Here is a 27067-nt window from a genome sequence, read left to right on the forward strand (position 1 = left end):
TCCTAAACCAAGAAAAGTTCATAAAGGTATTACTATCCTGAGAAAGTCTGTATCTGAATCTCTCTACAGGATTATGGCTCTAATAAAACTTAATTAATAGAACCACTACTTAATCAATATGGGAAAACCAAAGTATTTGCATACAACCGAACTGTTTATATTAAAATGACTTTTATTTTCAATAAAAATTGAGATTTTTCTCACATAAATGTTCTTCAAACTTTTATACAACTTAAAGTTCCAAGATGATCTGCATAATCCCTTTTAGATGTGTGATGAAGATTGTTTTTCAAGCTGTCAGTTCTCTTCTTCAGCCTTAACAATGTGCTCAAAGTGTCTGGTAAGCAAGCTCTCATGGGTTTCCCATCTGTAAATGCCTCTGTGATGTTGCCCGAGAGTATCCTTACAAAAATGCTTAAACTGGATTCTGAAACTATTGTTGTTCTAGGCTCAATAATTAAATCCACCTTTCTCTTTCATGATCCTATCATATGCATAATGGATGACTTGGCACACTATTTCCTTCTGAAAATCCATGATTTGTTGTTAAAGGATGATTTGGCCTATAAATTAAAACTGAACAATGTAAGTAGGCACTTACTTTCCAAGAGGATTTCTATGAATAGACTATAAATAATGGTAATTTACTATTCTTTTGTAGCCTTCCCATAACACTTTCCATCTTGGCAAGGTACAATGAATGGGTACAACTTTACAAAATGCACCAGACACTATGCAGGTAGAGTTTTACAAGAACTGAATGGACTGTCAAATTCATTCTGAGTTTAGTTGTGAAGGAAAAAATATTAGTTAAAAAAATTCACAATATAGCTAAAAAAATGCATTTAATCTCAGATTGTCAACAAATGAATGATATGTGAAGAGAAACTAGAAGCTTCTGTATTTTTGTGTTAAAGGAATACATTTATTTGATGCTTAGTATGGTGTTATGGGCTTATTTCACAAAAGCAAAGCAGTCTTAATTAAGCCTGTAACTGACTCAGCTTTGATTGTCCTGTGACTGAGAAATCTCACCAGATGAATCATTAGGAAGCTTCCAATTCCAGGAAAGTGTGTTTAATAAATGTGTAGTATAGTGCACACATGGTGCTAGGATAGAAAAAGGTTGATGTTTGTTTATGTTGTCCTCGTATTCGGGATCTTGACACAAAAGCACAAGCAAGAACCTGGAACAGAGCTTAGATTCTGTCCTATTATGGATTAGGTTCTATTAACCTTAACAAACACAGAGGGATTAGGCCAACATTTAGACTGTCAAAGTTGATGAATTAAAGCATTTATGAATGAAAATAAAAGTTTTTTTAACCAATGTAATGTATTATTTGGTTAATTACAAATGGAGATTTATGGCTTATGATCATTTCCTGCTTTTGAGGTAGCTTTAAAATGACAGGTTTAATATCTGTTGTTATATATGACAAAAATTGGTCAATTAACATAACATTTATCCTGTGCACATAGGACTCAGAAGAAATACTACTCATATAAGAAAGAAGAAGTGATCAATCTGCTGCTTAATAAATATTGTATTTAATCCCTTGTCTAATCAAATAACTCAGCCAAGGTTAAGCTCTAATCAGACTATGAATTGAGAATTACAAATCAACTGAAGAAACTAGCATCATCTTTTTATTTGATTTAAACCCATTTTCATGTACAAAGCTAATGTACAAAATAAATGTACATTCTTAAAAACTGTTAGGATATAAATTTCCAAAGGATTAAAAAAGTGCAAAATTTTCAATTATTATCTCAATCATGCTATACAGAAACAAATCAAACATTAGCTTATATACACACTGAAAATTTTTAAAATAGCACTCAAAGTAACAAAACAAAACATACATCCCATTTAACTTTAAAAGGATGAGGAAGGCAAGAATGTATTGCACCAAATTAAGAGTAACGTCATTATAATGAGAATACTAATCAAAATTATTTACACATGTTCATTAAATCTAAAACTTTCTCAACTTTAAAACCTTTTTGGCATACAAATATTCACTGAATCACAGTTTGCACAGTCAGTAATAAGATATAAATAAGGGTTAATATTCTTTTTAATGGTCAATTCCAGTAAAATAAATGAGAAGGAACATTTTACAATAACTGCAACTTTCTGAATTCTTTAAATATTTAACTAGCAGCACGCTTTGCAAGTATTTTTTTTTAGCCAGTCATTCCAATTTTTCAACAATCCCACTCTGAAGTGACAATATGCATATATATGCATTAAAGTCATTGTCACCCTCTGTAACACTGAAATGCTCCTATTTAATCTGGGTCCCAGAAGAAGTGACATGAGACAAATCATATGTATTTGATATTTCTCTGCCTTAATAGATTCACCTCTATAGCAATCCATCTGATAGAAAATGACTGTCTGACTAGACCTCTTGGTTACTTTCTGCTGAATTTTTTGTTCTAAGTCTATAAAAGCAAACAGTTCAGGGAAAGAAAGTCATGCCTGCCTATTAGGGGTTTCTTAAAAGACCAGTCACATGATTTTTTAAACAATTATGTAAAGCTAAATACAAAATAAACAGTAGCCACAAGAAATTTTTGGTGATGGAATCACAGAGAGCAATAAAAAAGCAGGATAGGGAAAAAACAGTCTAGAATGTAAAAGATCCTTAACAGTAAAAATCTATAACATACCATAATTTTGGGAGAAGTGTAGAAATTATTATAATTAAATATTTTAAAAGTTATTCAAGACAAAGTAATCAAAATTCCAAAAGAAGAAATAAAGTTATTCTTTTTAATGCCTATGTAAGAAACCAGGAAGTTGAAATTTTTTTCAGTTAAGACAACTAGTATTTCCTTACCAGAAACACTTTCTGAAGTGTTTATTGATTAATATAATTAAAGCATTCTGAATAGCAAAATAATATGACTCGCATAATAGATTTTTTTCCTTTCAAAATAGAAGAGGATTGTTTTTTGAAGTTGTAGGTTGAGCCCACTAAATCTTAAAACACATTGCTTAGTGTGGGAAAATGATTTCAAGAGAAGGAACATCAAAAACATCATTTTTACATTAACTACTTAGTACACTGGCTACCAGAGGACCTTTGGTTTTAACACATATTAAGCTGAAATGGTTTACTACCAAAATAAAAATTTTAAGGTCCAATTGGAGTAAGACATTTTAAAGTTTAAAATTCAATCAATAAAATATAATTTTATTTTTCAATCCTACTTAAATCCTAACTTTTTTATTATGTTATCATTAATATATAATCACATGAGCAACATTGTTTAAATCCTAACTTTCCTTTATACTCAAATTACAATGCTACATTGTAGTATTATTTTCAAATAGCTAATCACTCTGTACATTCAAAAATAGTGAAACATTTTAAATAGTGAGACAGCTATTATAAATAAAAACACACATACACACACAAACATCCAAAACTCAACTCACAGTCAACTTTGAAAAATGAATAGGTAATTCTTTCAATGCCAAAGTTGTGTTGTTGTTATTATTATTATGGTAATATTGCAAAATAGGCTTCCAAGGAAGCATATTAAAACTATACTATGGAAAACAAATGTTGAATTAGTGATTTCTACTTGTTCTTTTCATTTGAATTTTCAGTTCATAAGATTATAGGCATTAAGACAAAACTAAATATAGTTGTATCTCTTGTTTTTCACTAAAGTCATTAGCTTCATAGGTCCACACCCTATGATGTGTTTAGAAACTATCCACATGTGACAAATGTCAGTGAGGTAATCTAAGAAAATGTGTCTGATGAATTAGTACAACCTACAGAAAAGTATGGTGATATATAACCACTTATACACAAGGTTCTAATACTGAAGAAAATTATGTAATTCCTCTAACCTACAATAGCCTTGTATTTCTAATGTAGAAAACAGAATCATTTCAATAGGCCTAATATCTTGAATGTTAATGCTTTATTTTCTGTAATACTAGTACTTTTCATATAAAATATTAAAAATTACTTCCACACAGAGGCTATACTTACAAAAGTCATCAGAAGTACTTAGGGAATTTATCCAATGATTTTTAGTTAGGAAAACTATTGATTACTGCCATCAAGGCTATAAAAAATTTAATTGTTTTAAATCTAGTGTTTTATTACTCATGCTCTTATTAATACTTTAAAATATTAGTTAATTCAAATATGCAATATTCACTGATAGTCACTAGGAACTAATAAAAGCAAACACTTTTTGGAGGCAAATATTAGTTACAATTTCAACTGTGAAAGGTGAGAATAGAGTTTATGATAAGAATAATTCAGCTAAAAAGGAAATTTGGTGGTTTCTATGGCATGCAAAACAAAGATAAGTAAGCCATCCCAAGCAAATTTTGGACAGAATGTCTCCTATGATAATAATTAAACTATTTTTCAGATAGGCCTGTGAATATCAGATCTAATTTGATCTAATGGCTGGACATAGTTTCTATGAAGAAAACTCTTAAGATTTAATATAATAATTCAGAAACACAATTTTTTAATTCCAAGAATATCAAGTAAAGAGATTCAGGAAGTCCAGAGCACTGCCCAGATTTCTGTATTTATAAAACTTCACAGATAAGTCTAATCTGCAATCTCAATTAAAAAGCACTGGCTTAGAAAATGCTAGATTCAAATTAAAGAAGTAAGGCTGTGGCCAACATTTTAATAATGAAATGATGACTGGTAACACTATATTGTTGTTGCTTAATTACATCAGAAAAAGTACCAGCAGGTATCTGATGTAGGAAAATTCTCCAGAACAATGTTGCGGATGGGGGTCAAGTTTAAAGCAAATCAAATATTAAGACTTACTGGGAAAGGACAATTTCAGCTGATGAGAAGAACAGCAATTCAGACAATCTATGAGTCTGACTAATAAAGGAAAACAACAGATTAGATTTCATTTCTTGTTTTAGTCAAAACTTAAATCCTAAAGACAGGTTTAACTATTTATTTACAGAGGAGAGTTATTTAATGATGTAGTTGAAGAGAGACCAACCTTCACATTCACACACTGTGTATTACATATTATATATTATTTAATATTTATATAATATTTATATTTAACATAGTCTATGTACTTGAATCTTTTCATTGGAAAGATGACAAAGACAATGACAATGCTACTCATTTTATAAATGTTAATATATAAAAGGACCTAATCTCTTTAAAGTCAATTAAAAGATTTCCCTTAGTGATTTCTTTCAAAGTAACAATATAAAATTTATTTAAATTATAAGGCTGGGTGTCTGTCATGATTAAATAAAAATCTGGTATTCAAGTGAACAATTTTCTCTGCCCACTCTTACTCAAGCAAAACATAAAACACCTTAGTTTAAGATTCAACTTCCAAGTCTAAATTCTAATTATGAGAATTCAGAAGCATAAAATTGATTCATAGTACCAGTTCTTCAAGGATAATTCTTATATGCCTTACACAGAGAAAAAAGTAAGCCTCACTGATGTTCCTTGCTAATAACAAGTGAGTATTTGGCATTTTCTCTCCTACAAAAGGATGTGACCTAAGAAAAGCACTATGACCTAAAGGAAATTGACAGAAACTTACTCATAGCTGACAAGCTTCACAGGCTTAAAAATCTATCTACTGGCTTACCTTCATCTTTATATACCTTCCTAATTTTCATGCCCTGATTGACTTTTTCTTCTCTCCTCCAGTGTTATCTAAGTAATGACAGAATATTGATCTGGAGAATTGAAAAAAATGTTTTATAAAGCTTCTTTATTTTCTAAGTGAACACAGCTATTATGTTTTAATATTTGACCTCATTTTCTAAACATGAAGTCATTAATTCAGAGTCTATCTATCTCCCCATCACCAGGATGCTGATATTTCTATCATCACCAGTGTCAAGAAACAGAAGCAAATAGGAAGCTCTTCAAAGATAACAAATTTTGAAGGTTGTCTGAGATATTATCTTCATATCAACTGAAATGTCCACTGGTTTATTCCATTCTAATGATACTGTTAACTTCTCCCATTTTACAATATAGAAATACTTTCAATGGATAACATTCAAATAGACCAGAATTCCCCAAAGTATATCTTTCCAGTGATTTTACCTAGTGATTTTTAATTCAATGTGCTAAAATGTTTAAATGAGGAATATATTATTCAGCTAATGGTTCTACTGTATTTGTTTATTAGATAAACTTTTTAAGTTCTATTCTTCCAGACTGCTGACAAAGATTTTCCTCGAAGTTCTATATTTTTGGCTTTTACTTTTTGGAAAAGGTATAATAATTCTACTGTTCTGACATCTACTGTTAGTCTATGTAGGGTATCTATTTTACTGTGAACAAAGATGCTTCTTATTTGTGCTATAAAATGAAGACTGCTTGTCCAATTCCCCCATCTAAAAAGCAGCAAAGTAAACACCATAAATTTAGGAATTTTTCCCTGATAAACTTTTTGTAACTTATAAGCATCCAAAATGACTTCCAAAACCAGTATTAAATGACCTTAAAAATAACAAAGGCATCCTTATACCAAAATCCCTGGATAAATAAGCAAAAGAGAACTTTCTAAAGTTTTGACTTAGAAATCATTTTTCCAAAAATCAACTTTTAAAATGCCAAAACTCAATCGTGTTGGTTCTGCTGATTTGAAACCTACGAAAATGAGTAAGATAAAAAAGGAAATAGAATGAAGTAAACTCGAAGAAGCAGTAAGTCTCAGTAAATCATCATTATGTCTATTGATTTGTTTTGAGACATTTTCACCGCAAACTCCTGAAGTCCTCAAGAAGGAAACCTTCACACTTACTTATGTTCTACTTTACACTCACTGCACTAGTTTATTTCAGTATTGTTCACCTAAACATAACTTTTTTTCTGAATAAACCAGAGGATTTTAAGTAATTGGAAAGAAAATTTTTATACAACCTTTCATTAGTCTTCACTCAAATAGATCTAATCTATTCAAAAAGCTTCCCAAACAGAACCCTTCACATCTTAAACAATTTTTACTCACTCACAGGATTATAAAGAAAAGAGTATTAGATACTGTGGGCAACAGGGAAGAGTTGAAGAGGGAAAAGATTCAGCTGAGAAAACAATTGGATATAAAGAAATTTATGATTTGTGGAATAAAAGGAATATTACTTTAAGAAGATATTATTGCAAAAGCTTTTTTTTTCTGATCATATACCACTTTAAGAAAGCCACACAACCATTCACTCCTGAAAAAATGAGTTAATATACAGACTTTTTGAATAATTTCGGGGGATTCTTAAATTCCTCAAAACCTATGGAATCTCAGATAAAGGACACTTATGGTTATAAAAGCTCTCTGACCAAACTCAAAAGAGGAGCTTATAAAAGCACTAGGTTTAACAGTCCCTTTGAATTCCAAAATATATCTATCAACCTTTTATTTTAAAATCTTGAATAGTAAAGCAAAATATATCATTTAGCTATGTATAATAAAATTCATTGTAATTCTAAAATTTATATATAGCATGAAATAAGAAATGCACATTTAAAAATACCACTATATCTAAAGACTAGTTTAAGTTATGCCTATGCTTTTCAATTCATTCATCAATCACACAAAAGTCCTAGGTAAAAACTTAATATATTTGCGTTTCATTGCTAACACTTTAATATCTGGGGGAAAAATCACAGTACTTGCTTAGTAAAGAAAAGCCAAGAAAATTCAAACTTTGTAGATACAAATTATGCTGCAAATCCTACTTAACATGACCCAACTGTCAAAATCATAATGAACATTTTTCCTTATTTATGCTACTAATAAAATACATCTACAAAATGTATCTCTAGGTTCTCTTATTCCCTTAAACTTGATTACTTAAGGATAATAATATATTTCACTAAAATCTCATTAGTAATGTGCTAAATAGTAGTGGAATGTGCCAGTGTACCAGTTTCAATAGTCTTATTTTCAACCCATCATGAAAACTTGGAATTTATACTGTTTTAAAATCCAGTTATGAAACAGATTCTTTTAAAATATTACTCAATCAGGAGTTCCATAAATAAACTGATGTTTTTTAAAATAATGGTCAGTAAATAGGAAAATTATTAACTAAAGGATGTATGGAAAGCCATGTCTCTCAATTGTCTCATTATTTGTACTCTTTTGTGTAAATAACTTAAATTTTCCTGTTAAGAATAATAAACAAATTGAATTTAACTTCTTCATTTTTAGAAGTTTGTTTTTAAAAATGGATCCAATGATCTTTAGGAATGGACCACTAAATCTAATCAAATAAATTTTCTCAAATCTACTTTAGTGTAGATGAACAATTAGTTAATAAGATTAGATTCAATAATGTTAACTGGAATTTTTAAAGTAGATAATATACAACCTTTGTCTGTATACACATGTCATACCAAATTCTGATAATCCCTAAATGATTTTCAAGGATAAAAGCCCTTGCAACATTTCAGATAGTTGAGAGATGTGGTTAAAGTGACAAAGCAGTAAGTCGAAAGTTTCAGTTATCCATGATAGAATATGGAAATAACAATCACTTGGAATCTTGAGTATTATATTCAGTTTCTCCTGCTGAAATCTGGCTGAGCCGCTTGCTAGATCCCCACAATTTTCGAGAAAGCTGACCTGAGCGCATCTGTTTAAAGTAATCCAGAGAAATGAAGAATAGATGTTATTAAGAAAGCAAGAAAAAAAAATGAATCAAATATATATACAAGACATTGATTTTATAGGATGTGGAGGAAATGTTTTGTTAGCAGAATTATTAACATGTTTAATGATTCTTGATTAATTATAGGTAAAGAAAGGCTTTTCTACACTGATTGTCTTTCAGTTGTAAAAGGTCTAACAGCAATATGTAAATTTTAAATGAAATATCCCAGTTATATCAAAATTACCAGATCCCCTCCTTTATATATTAACAAAAATGTATTTTACTTCATTAAAATAGTATTCTTAAATTATACTTAATCTAGCTAATGAAACACATACATTTGAGGATTTTCTCCTTTTGTATTTGCAGTACTATTAATGTCAATCACAAGGGTAATAAGTAAAATAATATTTTGAAAATAAATTTTGAAATATTCTGATATAAGAATTAAAAAATATATGTAACAAAAGATGAAAAGTAACTTAGAAAATAACAGCATAAGCTCTTTAAAGATAAGAATCACTTGTCCATCATTAACTCTGTACCACCTAGCATACTTCTCAGTATATAATAATTATTAATTAAATATTAACTGAATCAGTGAATAAAGCCCCTCTAAAAGTGCTTACATATCTAGGTAGGGCAAAAAACCCCACAAAGGAAACATTTTTCAATCTAGCCATATGATTTGTTGTAGTTACTATCCCAAGTACAAACTTTTTATTGATGAATCATCTGCCATCCTTTTTTAATTATTACTTTCTAGGGTACATTTATTGGAGTGATAAAAGACAAGCCTCATGCAAAGACACTTTGCCATGCTTGTTTTTCATTTTCATTTCTAGATGTATTTCCAGAAACATTATTTCCATTAACCTACTACCACTTTACCACCTGATTTATAAATATGAATTTCATACTGACAGTCTAATATATAAAAATTGACATGATTTAAAAATACACATTAATCAAGATTTTGAATTTTTAGATAAAAATAGATCTTGAAACAAATATTTTCACAACTAAGTGCTGATCTAATTAATTTCTACACTGTCATAGAATTATATTTTAATTATATAAGATTCTAAGTATTCAGTTAGATTATTTACTACTTCAGCTAGTACATTCAAAGATGAAAAACTGATAAAAAATACTTGTACGTGCCAAATCTGTACACAATTCAGATTGTATGTGTAATAGATCTGTCAATGAGAACAAAAAACTATTTGATAAATATTACTGAACATTGGTTTAGGCCTATGAAATGAATCTGCTTAGATGTTTTTTTCCCAAATTAATCTTTATAAGAAAATGTGTGCACATAATGATTCATTTGAAAAGATTCAGTGAAATCAGAAACTGACAAATTACCTTACGTAGGGGGAGGGTAGCCAAGTTGAAAAGTCACTTGAGTAAACCTCAGAAAGCGAAATATATTTGCAGTGAATCTGAACAGAGTTCTTAAACATTATTTTAGCATAGGACAGGAGGGCAATATTTATTTAAGAAGTTAATCAAGAAATTATATTACTTAAAACGCTTAAATTGTTTTAAATATAAATGAAACACCAATATATAAACTTCCTGAGGTTGTCTGGAAGACTGTTACACACCTGAAAGTAAATATTGTTGCAATTGTGTTAATAAGACCTCTCTTTCATTAAAATAATATTCTGAAAGAGTATGAAACTAACAAAATCACAAGGAAAAAAAGGTTCCTATGATCTATGATGGGTTTATTAGAAACAGTGACAGTGTGTTATACAGTAATGTCTTCTCTAGAAATAATAACCCTTAGATATGTCATGTTTTAGATTTCTCAGAAGAGACTGATGGCTTCAATAAAAATTTACATTGCTTAATTTGACTCTATGTAATAAGAGTAATTTTCTAGACAATCACTAAATTACTTAGTGGAGTAGAGCCACTAAATTTTCTTACAAATAGCATTAGATTTCTGATATATGAATATTTACTAATTGACAAGCCACTGAAAAATAAATTTACAGTAACTATAGGACACACACATTGAGAATTAACATATTATATGTGGGTATTTGTAGTTCCAAGTAAAAAATAGTGTTTTTACATAAGGACAACTGACATACAGTTATGCTGGGTATTTGTTGAAATTAAATAGTTTCATTAAGTTTATATTTCATTTCTTATAAAAGCTTTTATCAAAAATCCAAGTAGTGGTCTTGAAACGAGGTTTAGAAAGGTAGTGAAAAAAGTAACTCTCTTATTCATATAGAATAACAGAAGGACACTGTCAAATGTGTGCTTTCAATTATAGCATAATATAAATATCACTGTTGAATACTAGCTTTATCCCTTCTTCATTCACTACCCTTTGAAAAATCAAACTTGTTTTTTAATTTGTTTATCCATAATGGAGACTTCTGATTCATCTGGAATGAAGAACCACCAAAGGAATCCCCAACAGTACGAGAAATGAAATTCTTGATGCTACGTTTTACCTCGGCTGGCTTGCCAACACCCACAACAATCAATTTGCCATCTTCTAATCCTACAAGAATATGGCTGTATTCTTTGGTTACACAAACACAGTGGATAGGCGATCTCATGGTTAATGGGTCGATGGAGAGATCCAAGCTAGAAGAAAAATAGAACACACACACATACAATTACATGGATATACAGTAGATTCACAGAACTTTATATCTGGAAGGTAACTTTTCATTTAGTTGTGCCTTCTAATTTTACAGATGTGGGAACTTAGGTTCAGATGGACTCAGTGACTTATACAAGGGCCCACATTTATAGCAGTACTTAAAATACTTAATAGATATTTTCTCTATTCTAACAGTTGTTTTTCTTATAACTATATACATAAGCCCTCGCTAAAGGATTTTCACCTTGTTGATTACTGAATGTTAAGGTGGATAAAAAAGACAAAAGCTCAAGAAGTGTGTGTGTGTATGGAGGGATAAGGTCAATAAATTTAGTGTATTTGCTTTGTCTAAAAAGACAAAATATGTGATACATATGTATAAAATATATATATAACATAAAATATAAAATGACAAATAATATATAATATCTAAAAATATAGTGATACAAAAATAAACACCTCATTAAGAAAAAGGCCACAGCTATTGTGATTAGAGAATGAAAACTCTTATGATGTATATACTATGATTTAGACTAAACTGCTAAAAGATCCCTTTAGTTTTCTAATTGGGATTTTCCTAATAATACCCTGGTTAGAAAAACATGACCAGAATGGGGACTTTATGCTCTACCACAGGAGAAAGAATGACAAAAATGAGAAGGAAAATACAAAAAATAGGAAGGAATGTTGGTACAAAAGTGTTTCTGACATGAATGCAGTAAGACATAACACCCTGGATCAGGGAATCATTTCTAAGAAAGGTTTGGGAGCTAGAGGAGATTCAAGGTGGGCGCGTGAGAGGTCAGACAGAGAACTCCTTCCAAAACTAGAAATAGTAAGAAAATATGGTTAATTAATACAACTAACCCTAAAACAGCAACAGGAAAGAAGGCTGAACCAGACTGCATACAGACCTCATGAACAGAGCAGACCTCATGTAACAGGGTAACGTACCAAAACCTTAATCTGGCAGGACCTGAGCCCTTCCTCCACCCCAGCTCACCGGTGGGAAGAAGAGAAATGGAGTGGGGAGAGGGTGGAAGCCTGGGACTGCTGAACACCTGGCCCTGGAGATCTGCTTTGCGAACAGAAACCTACACTATGTGGTGCTCTGGATGTTGGGGAGCTAGGACAGGCAGAGTGCCAGAAAGACTGACATTTCGGCTGTTTGTGGAGGACAGGATCAACATCCGGCCACTCTGTGACAGAGGAAAGGCAGGTGGTCTGAGAGGCTTCCTAGCAGTGAGAGAGCTGCTGAAGGGGTGGAGTTTGCACGGAGCTTGCTGTGCGGGAGAAGGGAGAGCTGGACAAGGTTGGATGAGTGCGCTGTGCCCAGAAGATGGGGAACTTTCAGGAGCTTCAGAGGCTCCATTCCCCTGGCTGGCCGCTCAGCTCGAAGGCCCCCACTGTGACAAGCAGCCTGCCAAGCCTTCCTCCTGGCCTGACACCACCGGCTTGCAAACTGGCAGTCACTGCGCTGGCATCAGGCCAGCCAGAGGGAGGCCCCCCTTACAACAGCTAGAGACACCGAGCACAGAGGCTTACACCTGTGTGCTCGGCCCACTGGCTGTGATACTGGGGACAGGCAATGCAGACGGGAATCAGAAAACAAATCTTTCGTACCCCCAGGCACAAGCTCTGGTCCCCTACGACCCCCAACCTCATTCTAGGGGCTGAGCAGCTCCAGAGACTGGAGCTTCTGGGCACCATATAGAATTATGAAACGACAAAAGAACCTGGTTCAGACCAAAATCTCACAAACCCCAGAAAAAGGGCCAAATAAGTCACCAATCTTCCTGAAAGAGAGTTCAAAATAAAAATCATAAACATGCTTATGGAGGTACAGAAAAATATTCAAGAACTCAGGGATGAATTTAAGATGGTGACTCAATCATTAGGAAATTCCATATCTGACATGAAACAAACAATGGAGGGATTGAAAAGCAAAACAGATGTAGAAGGAGAGACGGCAAATGGAATAGAAACTAGAAAAGAGGAATACAAAGAAGCTGAGGCACAGAGAGAAAAAAGAATCTCTAAGAATGAAAGAATATTGAGAGAACTGTGTAAACAATCCAAATGGAACAATATTCACATTATAGGGGTACCAGAAGAAGAAGATAGAGAAAAAGGGATAGAAAGTGTTGTTGAGGAGGTAATTGCTGAAAACTTCCCCAATCTGAGGAAGGAGATAGTCTCTCAAGCGATGGAGGTGCACAGATCTCCCAACACAAGGGAAACAAGGAAGACAACATCAAGACATATAATAATTAAAATGGCAAAGATCCAGGATAAAGACAGACTTTTAAAAGCAGCTAGAGAGAGAAAAAAGATAACATACAAAGGAAAACCCATCAGGCTATCATCAGATTTCTCAACAGAAACATTACAGGCCAGAAGGGAGTGGCATGATATATTTAATGCAATGAAGCAGACGGGACTTGAACAAAGAATACTCTACCTGGCAAGCTTATCATTTAAATTTGAAGGAGGGATTAAACAATTTTCAGATAAGCAAAAGCTGAGAGAATTTACCTCCCACAAACCACCTCTACAGTACATTTTGGAGGGACTCCTATAGATGGAAGTATTCCTAAGGCTAAACAGATGTCACCCAAGAGACAGACAAAGAGTACAGAGTATGATTCATAACATACAAAGAATGGAGGAGGAAGAAAAAGGAAAAGGAGGGAAAAAAAAACCTTTAGGAAGTGTTTGTAATAGCATACTAAGTGAACTAAATTAGACTGTTAGATAGTAAGGAAATTACCCTTGATCCTTTGGTAACCACCACTCTTAAGCCTGCAATGGCAATAAGTACATACTTATCGATAATCAACCTAAATGTAAATGCTCTGAATGCACCAATCAAAAGACATAGAGTCACTGAATGGATAAAAAAACAAGACGCTGCCTACAAGAGACTCACTTCAAACCCAAAGACATACACAGACTGAAAGTAAAGGGATTGAAAAAGATATTTCATGCAAATAATAGTGAGAAAAAAGCAGGAGTTGCAGTACCTATATCAGACAAAATAGACTTCAAAACCAAGAAAGTAACAAGAGACAAAGAAGGACACTACATAATGATAAAAGGGTCAGTCCAACAAGAGGATATAACTATTATAAATATCTATACACCCAATAGGATCACCTACATAGGTGAAACAAACACTAACAGAATTAAGGGTGGAAATAGAATGCAATGCATTCATTTTAGGAGACTTCAACACACCACTCACTCCAAAGGACAGATCAACCAGAGAGAAAATAAGTAAAGAGACACAGGCACTGAACAACGTATTAGAGCAGATGGACCTAACGGACATCGACAGAACACTCCATCCAAAAGCAACAGGATACACATTCTTCCCAAGTGCACATGGAACATTTTCAAGAATAGATCATATACTAGACCACAAAAAAAAACCTCAGTAAATTCAAAAAGATTGAAATTTTACCAACCAGCTTCTCAGATAACAAAGGCATGAAACTAGAAATAAATTACACAAAGAAAACGAAAAAGCCCACAAACACATGGAGGCTTAATAACATGCTGCTAAATAGTCAATGGATCAATGACCAAATAAAAACAAATCAAGCAATATATGGAGACAATATTATTCAACACCACAAAATCTGAGGGACACAGCGAAGGCTGTGCTAACAGGGAAATATATTGTTATAGAGGCCTACATCAGGAAAGAACAATCCCAAATGAAGAGTCTAAACTCACAATTAATGAAACTAGAAAAGGAAGAACAAATAAGGTCCAAAATCAGTAGGAGGGACATAATAAAGATTAAAGCAGACATAAATAAAATGGAGACAGAATCAATGAAAGCAGGAGCTGGTTATTTGAGAAAATAAACAAAATAGATAAACCCCCTAGCAAGACTTATTAAGAAAAAAAGAGAGTCTACATACATACACAGAATCAGAAATAGAAATGAAAAATCAAGAATGGACACCACAGAAATACAAAGAATTATGAGAGAATACTATGAAAAATTTTATGGTAACAACTGGATAACCTAGAAGAAATGGACAACTTTCTAGAAAAATACAACCTTCCAAGGCTGACCCAGGAAGAAACAGAAAACTAGCAAAGAAATTGAATTGGTAATCAAAAAACTACCTTAAAACAGAACTCCTGAACCAGATGGTTTCACTGCTGAATTTTATCAAACATTTAGTGAAGACCTAATACCCAACCTCCCTGAAGTTTTCCAAAAAGTAGAAGAGGAGGAAATACTCCCAAACTCATTCTTCGAGGCCAATATCACTCTAATACCAAAACCAGGCGAACACACCACAAAAATAGAAAATTACAGACCAATATCCCTGATAAACACAGATGCAAAAATACTCAATAAAATATTAGCAAACCGAATTCAAAAATACATCAAAAAGATCATCCATCATTATCAAGTGGGATTCATCCCAGGGATGCAAGGATGGTACAACATTTGAAAATCCATCAACATCATCCACTACCTCAACAAAAAGGACAAAAACCACATGATCATGTCCATAGGTGCTGAAAAAGCATTTGAGAAAATTCAATATCCATTCATGATAAAAACTCTCAACAAAATGGGTATAGAGGACAAGTACCTCAACATAATGAAGGCCATATATGACAAACCCACAGCCAACATTATACTTAACAGTGAGAAGCTGAAAGCTTCTCCTTTAAGATTGGGAACATGACAAGGATGCCCAGTCTCCCCACTTTTATTCAACGTAGGTCTGGAGGTCCTAGCCATGGCAATTAGATAACACAAAGAAATAAAAGGCATCCATATTGGAAAAGGAAGAAGTCAAACTGTCCCTGTTTGCAGATGACATGATACTGTACATAAAAAACCCTAAAGAATCCACTCCAAAATAACAGAATATCTGAATTCAGCAAAGGTGCGGGATACAAAATTAATACACAGAAATCTGTTGCATTCCTATACACTAACAGTGAAATAGAAGAAAGAGAAATCAGGAAAATAATTCCATTCACAATTACATCAAAAAGAATAAAATACCTAGGAATAAACCTAACCGAGGAAGTGAAAGACCTATACTCTGAAAACTACAAGACACTCATAAGAGAAATTAGATACCAATAAATGGAGACACATCCTGTGCTCATGGATAGGAAGAATTCATATTGTCAAAATGGCCATCCTCCCTTAAGCAATCTACAGATTCAAGGCAATCCCTATCAAAATACCAACAGCATTCTTCAATGAACTAGAGCAAATAGTTCTAAAATTCATATGGATCCACTAAAGACCCCGAATAGCCAAAGGAATCCTGAGAAGGAAGAATAAAGCAGCGGGAATTACACTCCCTGACTTCAAGCTCTACTACAAAGCTACAGTAATCAAGACAATTTAATACTGGCATAAGAACAGGCCCACAAACCAGTGGAACAGACTAGAGAGCTGAGATATAAACACAACCATATACGGTCGATTAATATATGATAAATGAGCCATGGACATACAATGGGGAAATGACAGCCTCTTCAACAGCTGGTGTTGGCAAAACTGGACAGCTACATGGAAGAGAATGAAACTGGATTATTGTCTAACCCCATACACAAAAGTAACTCAAAATGATTAAAGACCTGAAAGTAAGTCATGAAACGATAAAACTCTTAAAATATACGCAAAAATCTCTTGTACATTAACATGAGGAACTTCTTCATGAACATATCTCCCTGGGTAAGGGAAACAAAAGGAAAAATGAACAAGTGGGACTATATCAAACTAAAAAGCTTCTGTACAGCAAAGGACACAATCAGTAGAACAAAAAGACATCCTACGGTATGGGAGAATATATTCATAAATGACAGATCTGATAAGGGGTTGACATCCAAATTATATAAAGAGCTCACGCATCTCAACAAACAAAAAGCTAATAAGCCCATTAAAAAATGGGCAGAGGAGCTGAACAGACACTTCTCCAAAGAAGAAATTCAGATGGTCAACAGGCACATGAAAAGATGCTCCACATCCCTAATCATCAGAGAAATGCAAATTAAAACCACAATGAGATTATCACCTCACACCACTTAGGATGGCCAACATCCAAAAGACAAACAACAAATGTTGGTGAGGATGTGGAGAAAGGGGAACCCTCCTCCACTGCTGGTGGGAATGTAAACTAGCTCAACCATTGTGGAAAGCAGGATTGGACATTTCTCAAAAAACTAAAAATAGAAATACCATTTGACCCAGGAATTCCACTCCTAGGAATTTACCATAAGAATGCAGGAGCCCAGTTTGAAAAAGACATATGCACCCCTATGTTAATTGCAGCACTATTTACAATAGCCAAGAAATGGAAACAACCTATGTGTCCATCAGTAGATGAATGGATAAAGAAGATGTGGTACATATACACAATGGAATATTATTTAGCCATAAGAACACAAATCCTACCATTTGCAAAAACAAGGATGGAGGTACAGGGTATTATGCTCAGTGAAATAAGCAAGGCAGAGAAAAGTATCAAATGATTTCACTCATCTGTAGAGTATAAGAACAAAGAAAAAACTGAAGGAACAAAACAGCAGCAGACTCACAGAACCCAAGAATGGACTAACAGTTACCAAAGGGAATGGGATTGGGGTGGATGGGTGGGAAGGGAGGGATAAGGGAGGAAAAGGATAATTACAATTAGCATGTATAATGTAGGGGGGGATACAGGGAAGGCAATATAACACAGAGAAGACAAGTAATGATTCTATAGCATCTTAGTACGCTGATGGACAGTGACTGTAATGGGTATGCATTGGGGACTTGATAATAGGGGGAGTCTAGTAAACATAATGTTGTTCATGCAATTGTACATTAATGATAGCAAAATAAAAAAAAAAGAATTGTTTGGGAGGGGCCAAGATAATTGGAGGAATGTAAATAAAACCACAATAATTTTTTTTAAAGAGGAAGGTAAGAAAAAAATATATTTGTGCATACAGGAATAACAGTGATTTACGTATATAAGCTAGTATATATGAGTAATACCAAAGTTAAAAACATATGCAGTATTGAAACAGCCTTCTCTTGCACTGGTTAAGTAACAGAAGACTTCCCACCAATTTTACACACATACACACAATCATGAACAGATGTTAGCCTTAAAACACTTCAGTTTGTTTTACCAAAATTAAAAAAAAATTTCATATCCCAACTTTAGTTTTTGAAAGACAAATTTCTAAACCCATAATCCAGGCTTAAAACTATGAAAAAATTTTTGCTAGCTCTCCATCGAAAAAAAATTTAATTGTGGTGAAACATACATAACAAAATTTTTCACATTTCTGAAACATACATATATATTTTATTTACTGATCCAGGAGTACTTCAGCTTCCCCACTTTTTTCATAGTTGCCTAAAAAAGACATGTTCATAATAAATGAAAAACCAAAAGCTTAGCAATCTTAGATTGCTGATTCTATTCTAGGCTGAAAAAATTGTTATTATTTACCTGTGCAGATCTCTTATGGACAGGAACCCTTGTAAGCTGCCTGTGACAATGTGTTCGCCAATTATACATATATCTGATACTTGTTCCATGAGGACTTGAGACCCTAGATACTTGCCATTTACAGAAAACAGATGTAACGCATTCTTATCCTGTGATGATCAGATGAAGAAAATTTAATGATATCAAATTAAAACTGAGTTTTAGCACTGTCAATTAAAACTGTGACTATAATAGAATTATTTGGTTTAAATTTTGTAATAAATGTATATTTATATTTAAAGATGAAGGTGTAAATAATATTATTAAAGTGATTTCAAATCAGAAGTACATATTTTAATATTTAAGTAAATAATTGCCAAGTAAATAAATACTAAACAAGAACTCTCACCCCTCTAAAAGAATTAAAATCTCATCTAGTCTTTAAAAAAACCAACAATCTTAGAACAAAACAACAAAGACTTTCTTAATTTTTAAAAAGCTTATCATTGAAAGGAAAAAAAATGTAATTCATGGCTTGTTTTTTTATTCCCTCATACAAAAATAATGTGGTTATAATTTCCTTTAAGCTTATGAAGTTCCGCATAATCAGAAAATAATATTTGAAATGGTGTATTATATAGGCCAGTAGAAATTCCTAAAATAAAATTCAAACATGAAGCTAAGATTGTGATAGGGGTCCATCTAATGGTAAGTAATGAAGAAACTGAATGATGAAAGGAAAACATTCTTTTTAAAATATAATATTCTTTCCGTTCTCAAAATGCCTCATATATTCAACATGGAAAGGAAGAGACAAGCTTATAGGTAGTCTAGCCCTACTGCATGAAACTGTTATATACCTTGAGGTTGATCTGTTCTTCAATGCTGGAGTAGATGACAATATGTCCCTCCCAAGATACAGCCAAATTGGGAATGGTCAGGAGCAGAGAACTCTCGCAAGGTGGTCGTAAAGTCCTCATGTACTGACCTTTCTGAATGGTATGTATAATCACAGTGCCATCCTATGCATAGAAAATATAAGAAAATGAAAGAGGCAAAGGAAAAGAACAACAAAAAAGAATAAAAGAAAATGGGCCAGATAAGAAATATAGGAAAGGAACTGAGAAAATGATTATTACACCAAGGATACATGCAGCTTGGGATAAATTCCAATCTTGATATTTCAAACAGTATTTTATTTCATAAAATGCCCTTCTCCCTTAACTAATAAAACCAGTAAAATCCCTAAATAGAATCCAGTTTAAGTCTTTTCTTTGTTTTATTCTACTTTTGCAAACTCTTATACAAATATAGTATAAAATTCATATACTTTTATCAATTCCCCTAGAAAAAAATTTAAACACAAATATTGCTTCTGAATTTGTAGAAAAATAGTACTCTTAAAGGTGAAATCGTACCCTTGATCCTGATACTGCCATGTCTAGCTCAGTGCTGATGCCGACACTCAATACCTCATCAGTGTGTCCATATAGAATCTGAAAGGGTTTAGATGCTAAACCCACAGGAACGCCTCCCTAATATTAAAACAGAAAAGCAAAGGTAATTTTTTTTGTAGGCTATTTTCTATAAAAGGTTTAACACTTTATTTAAACTGTCTAATCACAAACTAACATGGCAACTACTTCTTAACTACTAAGTCTATTCAAAGCAGTACTCATTCCTGTGTTACTCCTTAGGTTCTCAAATTATTCTCAATCTTTTGAAACTGAAAAACTTAATTTGTATAGTTTTAAAATTGATTGCTTTGGATTAACTTTAACAGCTTTATTATTTACCCTTTTCATCTATACATGTATTCATTCATTACCTCAAAGAAACTTTTTGTTATATCTCTGAATGGTTTCTCTTTTCTGTTTATTAGAGTCCCTACTTCAAGGACATTGATTACCTTTATGTTAATTTGTCTTTGATTTCTATAGCTCTCTTTTTCTAATTGCTTCAATACGTTTATGTTTTCACTTGTACTCACTTTACTTTAAATTTCCTTCCATGCTAATAATTTGATTTTCAGCTCCATCAAATTTGTTCCTTGCTGTTTCTGCTTTGGGTCTATTTATTATATTTGTAATGGAATTGATTTTAACCTCAGTTTGAGTCTTCTGCAGTTCCCCTTTTCATCTTACTATGCCATTTTATAATTTCATCTTTGAGGTCCTATTTTATTGAGTTGATATTCTTATGTTTTCCAATAGCACAATTTTATTGAGGGAATTTCTCTGCCTTGTTTTCTTCATCTGACTTTACCATAATTTGTAAATACTACTTTCTATGATACAGAATGTTTCAGTAGTTGCCATGTAAACTGTTTTATGATTACTCTACATAACTCTGTCTAGACCTTCTACTTGTGCTCTATAATATGGATTCAACCACACTGTGGCTGAATGCCCCTTAACAATCTATCACCTGGGACACTTGGGCTTCCTCTAAGACTGTCAGTCTGAGTGCTTACTGCACTTTAATTTTTAAAAATCAGGTAATTCCCATATTATTTACGCAATGAAAGTTACAGAGAAAGATAGACTCTTTACAGATTCATTTTATAAAGTTTGCATAACCCAATACTAAACATGGTAAAGACAAAACAAAGAGACTTATTTCACTTATGAGGAGAGAAATAATAAAGTATTAGTGAATAAATTCCTGCAGTAAAATATAATAATACACCATAAGTTAAATGGGTTTGTTATAGAATTCAAAGATGGTTCAAGCTGAGGACACTTCTTAACATAATACATTACATTAAGAAAAAGAGAAAAACTGAATAAAAAAGGAAGAGAAACTGGGAGAAATAGCTGTAAAGAACATAACTGTGACTCCTGACAAAATTAGAATTTGACTGTGGATTAGATAACAGTATTGTATGTATGATAAGTATTCTGACTTTGATTACCACACTGTGGTTAAGTAAAAGAATGTCTACGTTCTTAAATAATACACACTGAAGTTTTTAGAGACAAAGGAACAGAATGTCTCCAACTTTTAAATTGTTCAGAAAAAAAAAAAGATGCTAGGAGATAGATTAGGAGAAAATAATATGATAAATAGCAAAAATATACAATTTTTGTAGCTTTCCTATAAATTGAAATTTTATGAAAACTAAAAGTTACCAAAAGAAAAAGAAATAGAAGCAAGGAAACTAACGTTAATATAAAAAAGCACAACCAATGAAATCCAACAGCAAAAAGTATATACTAAATGGAGCAATAGTGAAGGCACTTTGAATAAAATCAGATATAAGATAGGGATGATCTCTGTAATTTTCTAACTTTATTGCATTAGCTAATTATGTAATAGGATGGGAAAGTGAAATAATTAGCATATTGGAAAAGATAAAGAAAACCATTTTCATTTTCAAATCATGATTGTATATCTAACTTATTTTCAGAAAAGCCAAGAAATACTAATAATTATAAGAGCTGGATAAGAAGATTTGGTAAACTGTTCAGATACAAGATAACTGTATAGAAATCAATAGCTTTTTAAATATTAGCTGTAGCAGTCAGAAATAAAAATGATTTAAAAATCCTACCAAAATAGTAGTAAGAGTGATAATTAGAAGTAACTATGACAAAGTAGAAGACTAAATGGGAAAAAAAATTATTAAAAATTTTTATGAAAGGACATAAATAGAAATCTGAAACAAATATGGAAAGATACTTCCTATTTCTAGATAGGAGCAATTATTAAAATGTCAATCCATACCAAATTAACATATAAACTGAATATAATTTCATTAGACTAAAATGGAGTTTTTAAAGAGGACATAGTTAAAATATTTTTAAAGATCATATGTAAAAATAAATACTCATATAAGCATAGTCAAGGACTTTTTTTTATAAAGGCAACACTATGAGGGGGACTTGCCTTACCAAATATTCAACAACTAAAAACGTTTCAGTGTTGACATAGATATAGGTGTGAAAGAAATCTAGAAAAAGATGCAATTAAGTGGGTAATCATTTATGCTGGCATAAAGAACTTTCCACCTAGAAGTAAACAAAAATCAGATATTTTTATATTATATATCTATGTCTGTATATATTCTATTTTTCTCTATATAGCTATCATAAAATACAGAAAAAATAATCACCAGTAGATTAAAAATTGAAATGTAAAAAAAAATTGTATTACAAGAAAATTTTCAGGTATTTTTATAAATTTGGAGTGGGAAAAAGCCTGTTAAGCAAGGTAGAAAATACAGAAGCTATTAAAAAAAGATACTTTCCAGAACCAAAATTATTATGAGAGTAATATAAGACTGATGAAAATTATAAAATTGTGTAATAGTCCTACCTGAAAGGAAAACAGTATTATTATGTTAATGAGACCAGAAAAATACTGTTTTCCTAGAGAGGTTAAGGAAGAGTTTTTGGAAAGTCATATGAGATAAGGTCATGAATCACATAATAAACCTAAAGGAAAAATTGTGATTAAAACATGACAGAATGGGGGTAAAAGAATGCAAAGGAGCTCATATATTCATTCAATGCCAGAGAAAAATTCACTGCTCTTTCAGAACACCTTAACAGCATTCCCATAGTGAACATCTGATCTAAACCGAGAGTATTTACATGTGTGACTACCTGTTGCGTTATTTGCCATATCATACATGTAGTATCTCTGGAACCAGAAATCAAATGTATTCCACAGTAATCTGTAGCTAAACAAGTCACAGTATCTGTAAGAAAAAGGAATTAAAAAAGATGAAATGGCTTGGTTTTGCTGGATAGAAATATAAGGACAATTTTAGTTTATGTTCAAACTTTTACTAAATTGGTTGTGCTAGCAGGGAAAAATGTAGGAATGACATTGGAAAAGCATTGGGAAAGAGTAACACAGGAAAAAGGCAGTATTAAAATCACGTGGGAGAGCTTTCTTTGAGGCCACCCTCTGAATCTTGGTAGGAGGTTAGGTAGCAGACTCCATTTCCTTTCCTTAATTAAGATGTGTCAGGAAAAAAATGTACTCAATGTTTTAATCTTATATTGAAGCCTGAGACACTAAAAAACACAGGTTAATTAAACAATTTTACCTCTTTCGTGCTTTACTTTGAACAAAGTAACAGGGCAGTTGATGCCTTATTTAACTGTGACATTTTTTTTTTACCGTTTTTGTTTCAAAATTTTTATTCTGTCAACCAATTTTTAAAAAGACAGCCTAACAGCTTTCAGATACTATGAAGCTGTATTTAATTTATATGATGCTTATAATAACCCCCCAAAATTAGACACTATTCAAGAAAGCATAAAATATTCATAACACTGTTCTATCAGAAAGTTCACTCGGCTTCAAAGGTAAAATTTCATGTTTTTCATAAGGAGTATGTACTACTTCTATAGTTAGAAAAAGCTGAGAAATTTTTGTTTTCGGGGAAAGAAGAGTTAATGCTTACCCATATGTCTAATATTGTGTGAAATAATTTTGCCTTTTATAAGTGACATCACTTGAATGCTATTATCCCAGTGTCCAGCACTGAAAAGCAACTTTGCATCATGTGATACTATAAACAGTTTAGAAGTAATCTCCAGCCCTGGAGCAAAAGGACCATTCATACTACGCTGAGTTCTGTAAATAGAATTAAATATTAGACTTTTTCTTAAAAGATCACTTACACTGATATCTTAAATCAAACTGTTCAATTTGAAATGTCTCTTAATAAGTGATGAGGACTTTCAGAAATTGCATTGATATTATTCATATTTTTCACCAAACAGATATACATAACAAATAGTCTCAAGGTTTAAACATAAAGAAGTTAAAACTGGTGATAGTGTGAAAAAGATTTAAAATTCTGCCTTTCAAAGCCAATTTAGTAAACAGCAGCTGCAAAGTCTAAAGTACAAGGTAAAGATATGACAGGATCAGGGAAGTTGGAAATAAACTGAAACCAGGAATCTACTATATAGGCAAATAAATATATATCTAACAATACTCATGAAGATAATTTTCCATCCCAACCAAAGCAAGCATATGATGTTTCCTACTGAATACCTGTCAGCTAATTATTAGCCAATCTAGATTCTTCAGAAAGACACACAGAAATGAGAGCCAATTCTGACACTTCAGCTCTAGAACTTTATTATTCAACATTAATTTGATGAAGGTATGGTTTATGCTAAATCCTACATGGGATAAGAAGGGAAAGAGACACTGTCCCTAATAAACATACAACGAAAATAATTCAGGGTGAGGGAAACATCACTTTAACTTAGGATGCAACCTTTGGATATCTAAAAAATTAGCCAAGCTAAATAATAAATTATTATTACATAAAACACAAAGGCTTATTTGTAATATTGTACAATAAAAATACAAGTAAGTCTAAAAACTATTCCTGATAATTCTTGCTTCCATAGTGTTATTTTAGAAATTGTTTTGCTTTTAGCTAATACCAAGTTAGGGGAGGGAATGAGGGAAGGAAGGAAGAAGGGAAGGAAGGAAAGAGGGAAGAGAGAGGAAGAAAATCAAATGACTACAATATTACTTTCAAAATGACACCAATTAAAATTTAGTTGTTTTTCTTGGCAATAAAGTACTAGCTGTTTTGCTTTAAATATTCATTTACTTACTTGGGATTTGTCACAGTTTGATCCTTGATGAATGTAAAGTAATTAGAAATGTTTCTGTCATAAGGCAGCCATCCGTGGGTTCCAATAACAGAATTCATACTTACTGTTATCTGGAAAAAGGACGTGTGAATTTGAAGATTAAATGAAAGATTAAAGAAAGCAGCATAGAATAATCAAATGCTCACATGATGTTAACATTTATCATTTAGGGAATAATGTGGGATTATGAACTTAAAACATGAAACTCATTAAGAAGGTCTTAAACAATAAATTCTTTATCTTATTTTTATCTTTATTTTTAGTTTATCTTCTATCTTATTGAAAGAAAATTTGTCCAATGTATCTTTCTTTGGTAAGATTATTTTCCTCATAATTTCTCAAAGTTTATTAGTCAGTAGTCTAATGAAAGCAGAAGTAATGAAAGGTCAAAAATATGATATAGATATTTAGAACAAAAATCAGAAGTAGAATTTATGATGACTTGTTACGGTCTCTCTTTTTAATGACAGTCATACCGAATATTTTCTTTTAAATAGGAAACGTTTCCCCCTTGATTATGAAAGTCACAGATTGCAGAACAGAACAAAACAAAAAAAACAAAGAACAGGTAACTTTAAAAAAGAGAGGTATTAAAGCTGAAAATAATTCTAAAAAGTACTTTCACTATTTTTCTCTTCTTTTCTAAGCAACAAACAATATGCATAATTTGGAAGACATGTCTAATTATGTAATCTCACTGCTCACTGTGATATAATCCATTTTTATCATTTTTATGTGACAAAATTAGAGTAAGATAGTCCTAGGTTTGGTCCATGTGCCAGGGTCCCACGTACCTCACTTGCTAGCTCTGTGACTTTGAGCAAGTTAGTTCTGAGTTTTAGTTTTTTCAACTGTAGAAGGGAAATAGTAATAGTGCCTATCTTACGGGACTGTTAGGTGGACTAAATGACAAAAATCACATAAAGCAGTTACTAACATATCCTGCATGTATGCCTCAATCAATTCTGTATTCTCACTTTCATTATTTTTACTGCTTTATGATAAACTTTAATTTCTGATCAGGTGTGATATCCTATTTTTCTTGTACAAAATTTCCTGGTATTTTCATATACTTATTATTCTAGATACACTTTAGAATTATAGTAACTACTTAAAAGCTGTGAAAATGAAAGATACATTTTTATACTTGGTCAAATTTTATAAACATTTTCTCTTATTATTTTTGAAAAACCCTTTTTAAAAAATTTTATTCAATTACTTTGGTAAGTTGTACAAGATATAAGCATGACAATGTGATAAAAGTAAAATCAACATACCAGTAACTCAGGACTGCCTTGAGACATAAAAGAACGAGACTGATTTTTGGGGACAATGGCCTTTATAAGTGGAATATTGTCACTGATACCCTATAAAATAAAGACAAAGGTTTACTGTCTGGTTCTGCTTAGCTTTATTAGATACAAATTATTGAAAACTTTTATTTCTTTAAGCAAAAATGAACACTGTGATATATATTTTACTCTGTCAAAACAAAAGCATGACTGCTTTACATGATATATAACTTAAAATGCAGGAAAGGAATTAAACTATGTATGGATGGCATACTTGAAACTTGTGAAACCTACAACCTTATATTCCACTATTCTGCTGTTAAATAGACATGTAGATTTCAAGGAGCAAGAACCATTTAAAATAGCCAGTGATTTAGGATCTTCCCTTT

The 27067-nt window shown here is 32.1% G+C and overlaps 1 protein-coding gene across 8 annotated transcripts in view; it reads right to left on the bottom strand.

The window, feature by feature from the left end:
- Positions 1–1628: 1628 nt before the first annotated feature.
- Positions 1629–27067, bottom strand: part of NBEAL1 (neurobeachin like 1) — a 240173-nt gene continuing 214734 nt past the window's right edge. For 6 of the 8 annotated variants that reach the window (XM_057503678.1, XM_057503677.1, XM_057503676.1 and 3 more), the window contains 8 exons: positions 26664–26753; positions 25348–25457; positions 24171–24343; positions 23362–23456; positions 20173–20289; positions 19615–19776; positions 18776–18924; positions 1629–11263 (listed from right to left, as the gene is read on the bottom strand). In XM_057503678.1, the coding sequence (XP_057359661.1) occupies positions 10987–11263; positions 18776–18924; positions 19615–19776; positions 20173–20289; positions 23362–23456; positions 24171–24343; positions 25348–25457; positions 26664–26753 (1173 nt within the window). In that variant the 3' untranslated portion in view covers positions 1629–10986. The remainder of the gene's footprint in view (positions 11264–18775; positions 18925–19614; positions 19777–20172; positions 20290–23361; positions 23457–24170; positions 24344–25347; positions 25458–26663; positions 26754–27067) is intronic. The other 2 variants (XM_036927881.2, XM_036927879.2) reach the window with 1 other exon arrangement.

Source organism: Manis pentadactyla, chromosome 6 (genome assembly GCF_030020395.1).
Source record: "Manis pentadactyla isolate mManPen7 chromosome 6, mManPen7.hap1, whole genome shotgun sequence".
In the NCBI taxonomy this organism is placed as follows: Eukaryota; Metazoa; Chordata; class Mammalia; order Pholidota; family Manidae; genus Manis; species Manis pentadactyla.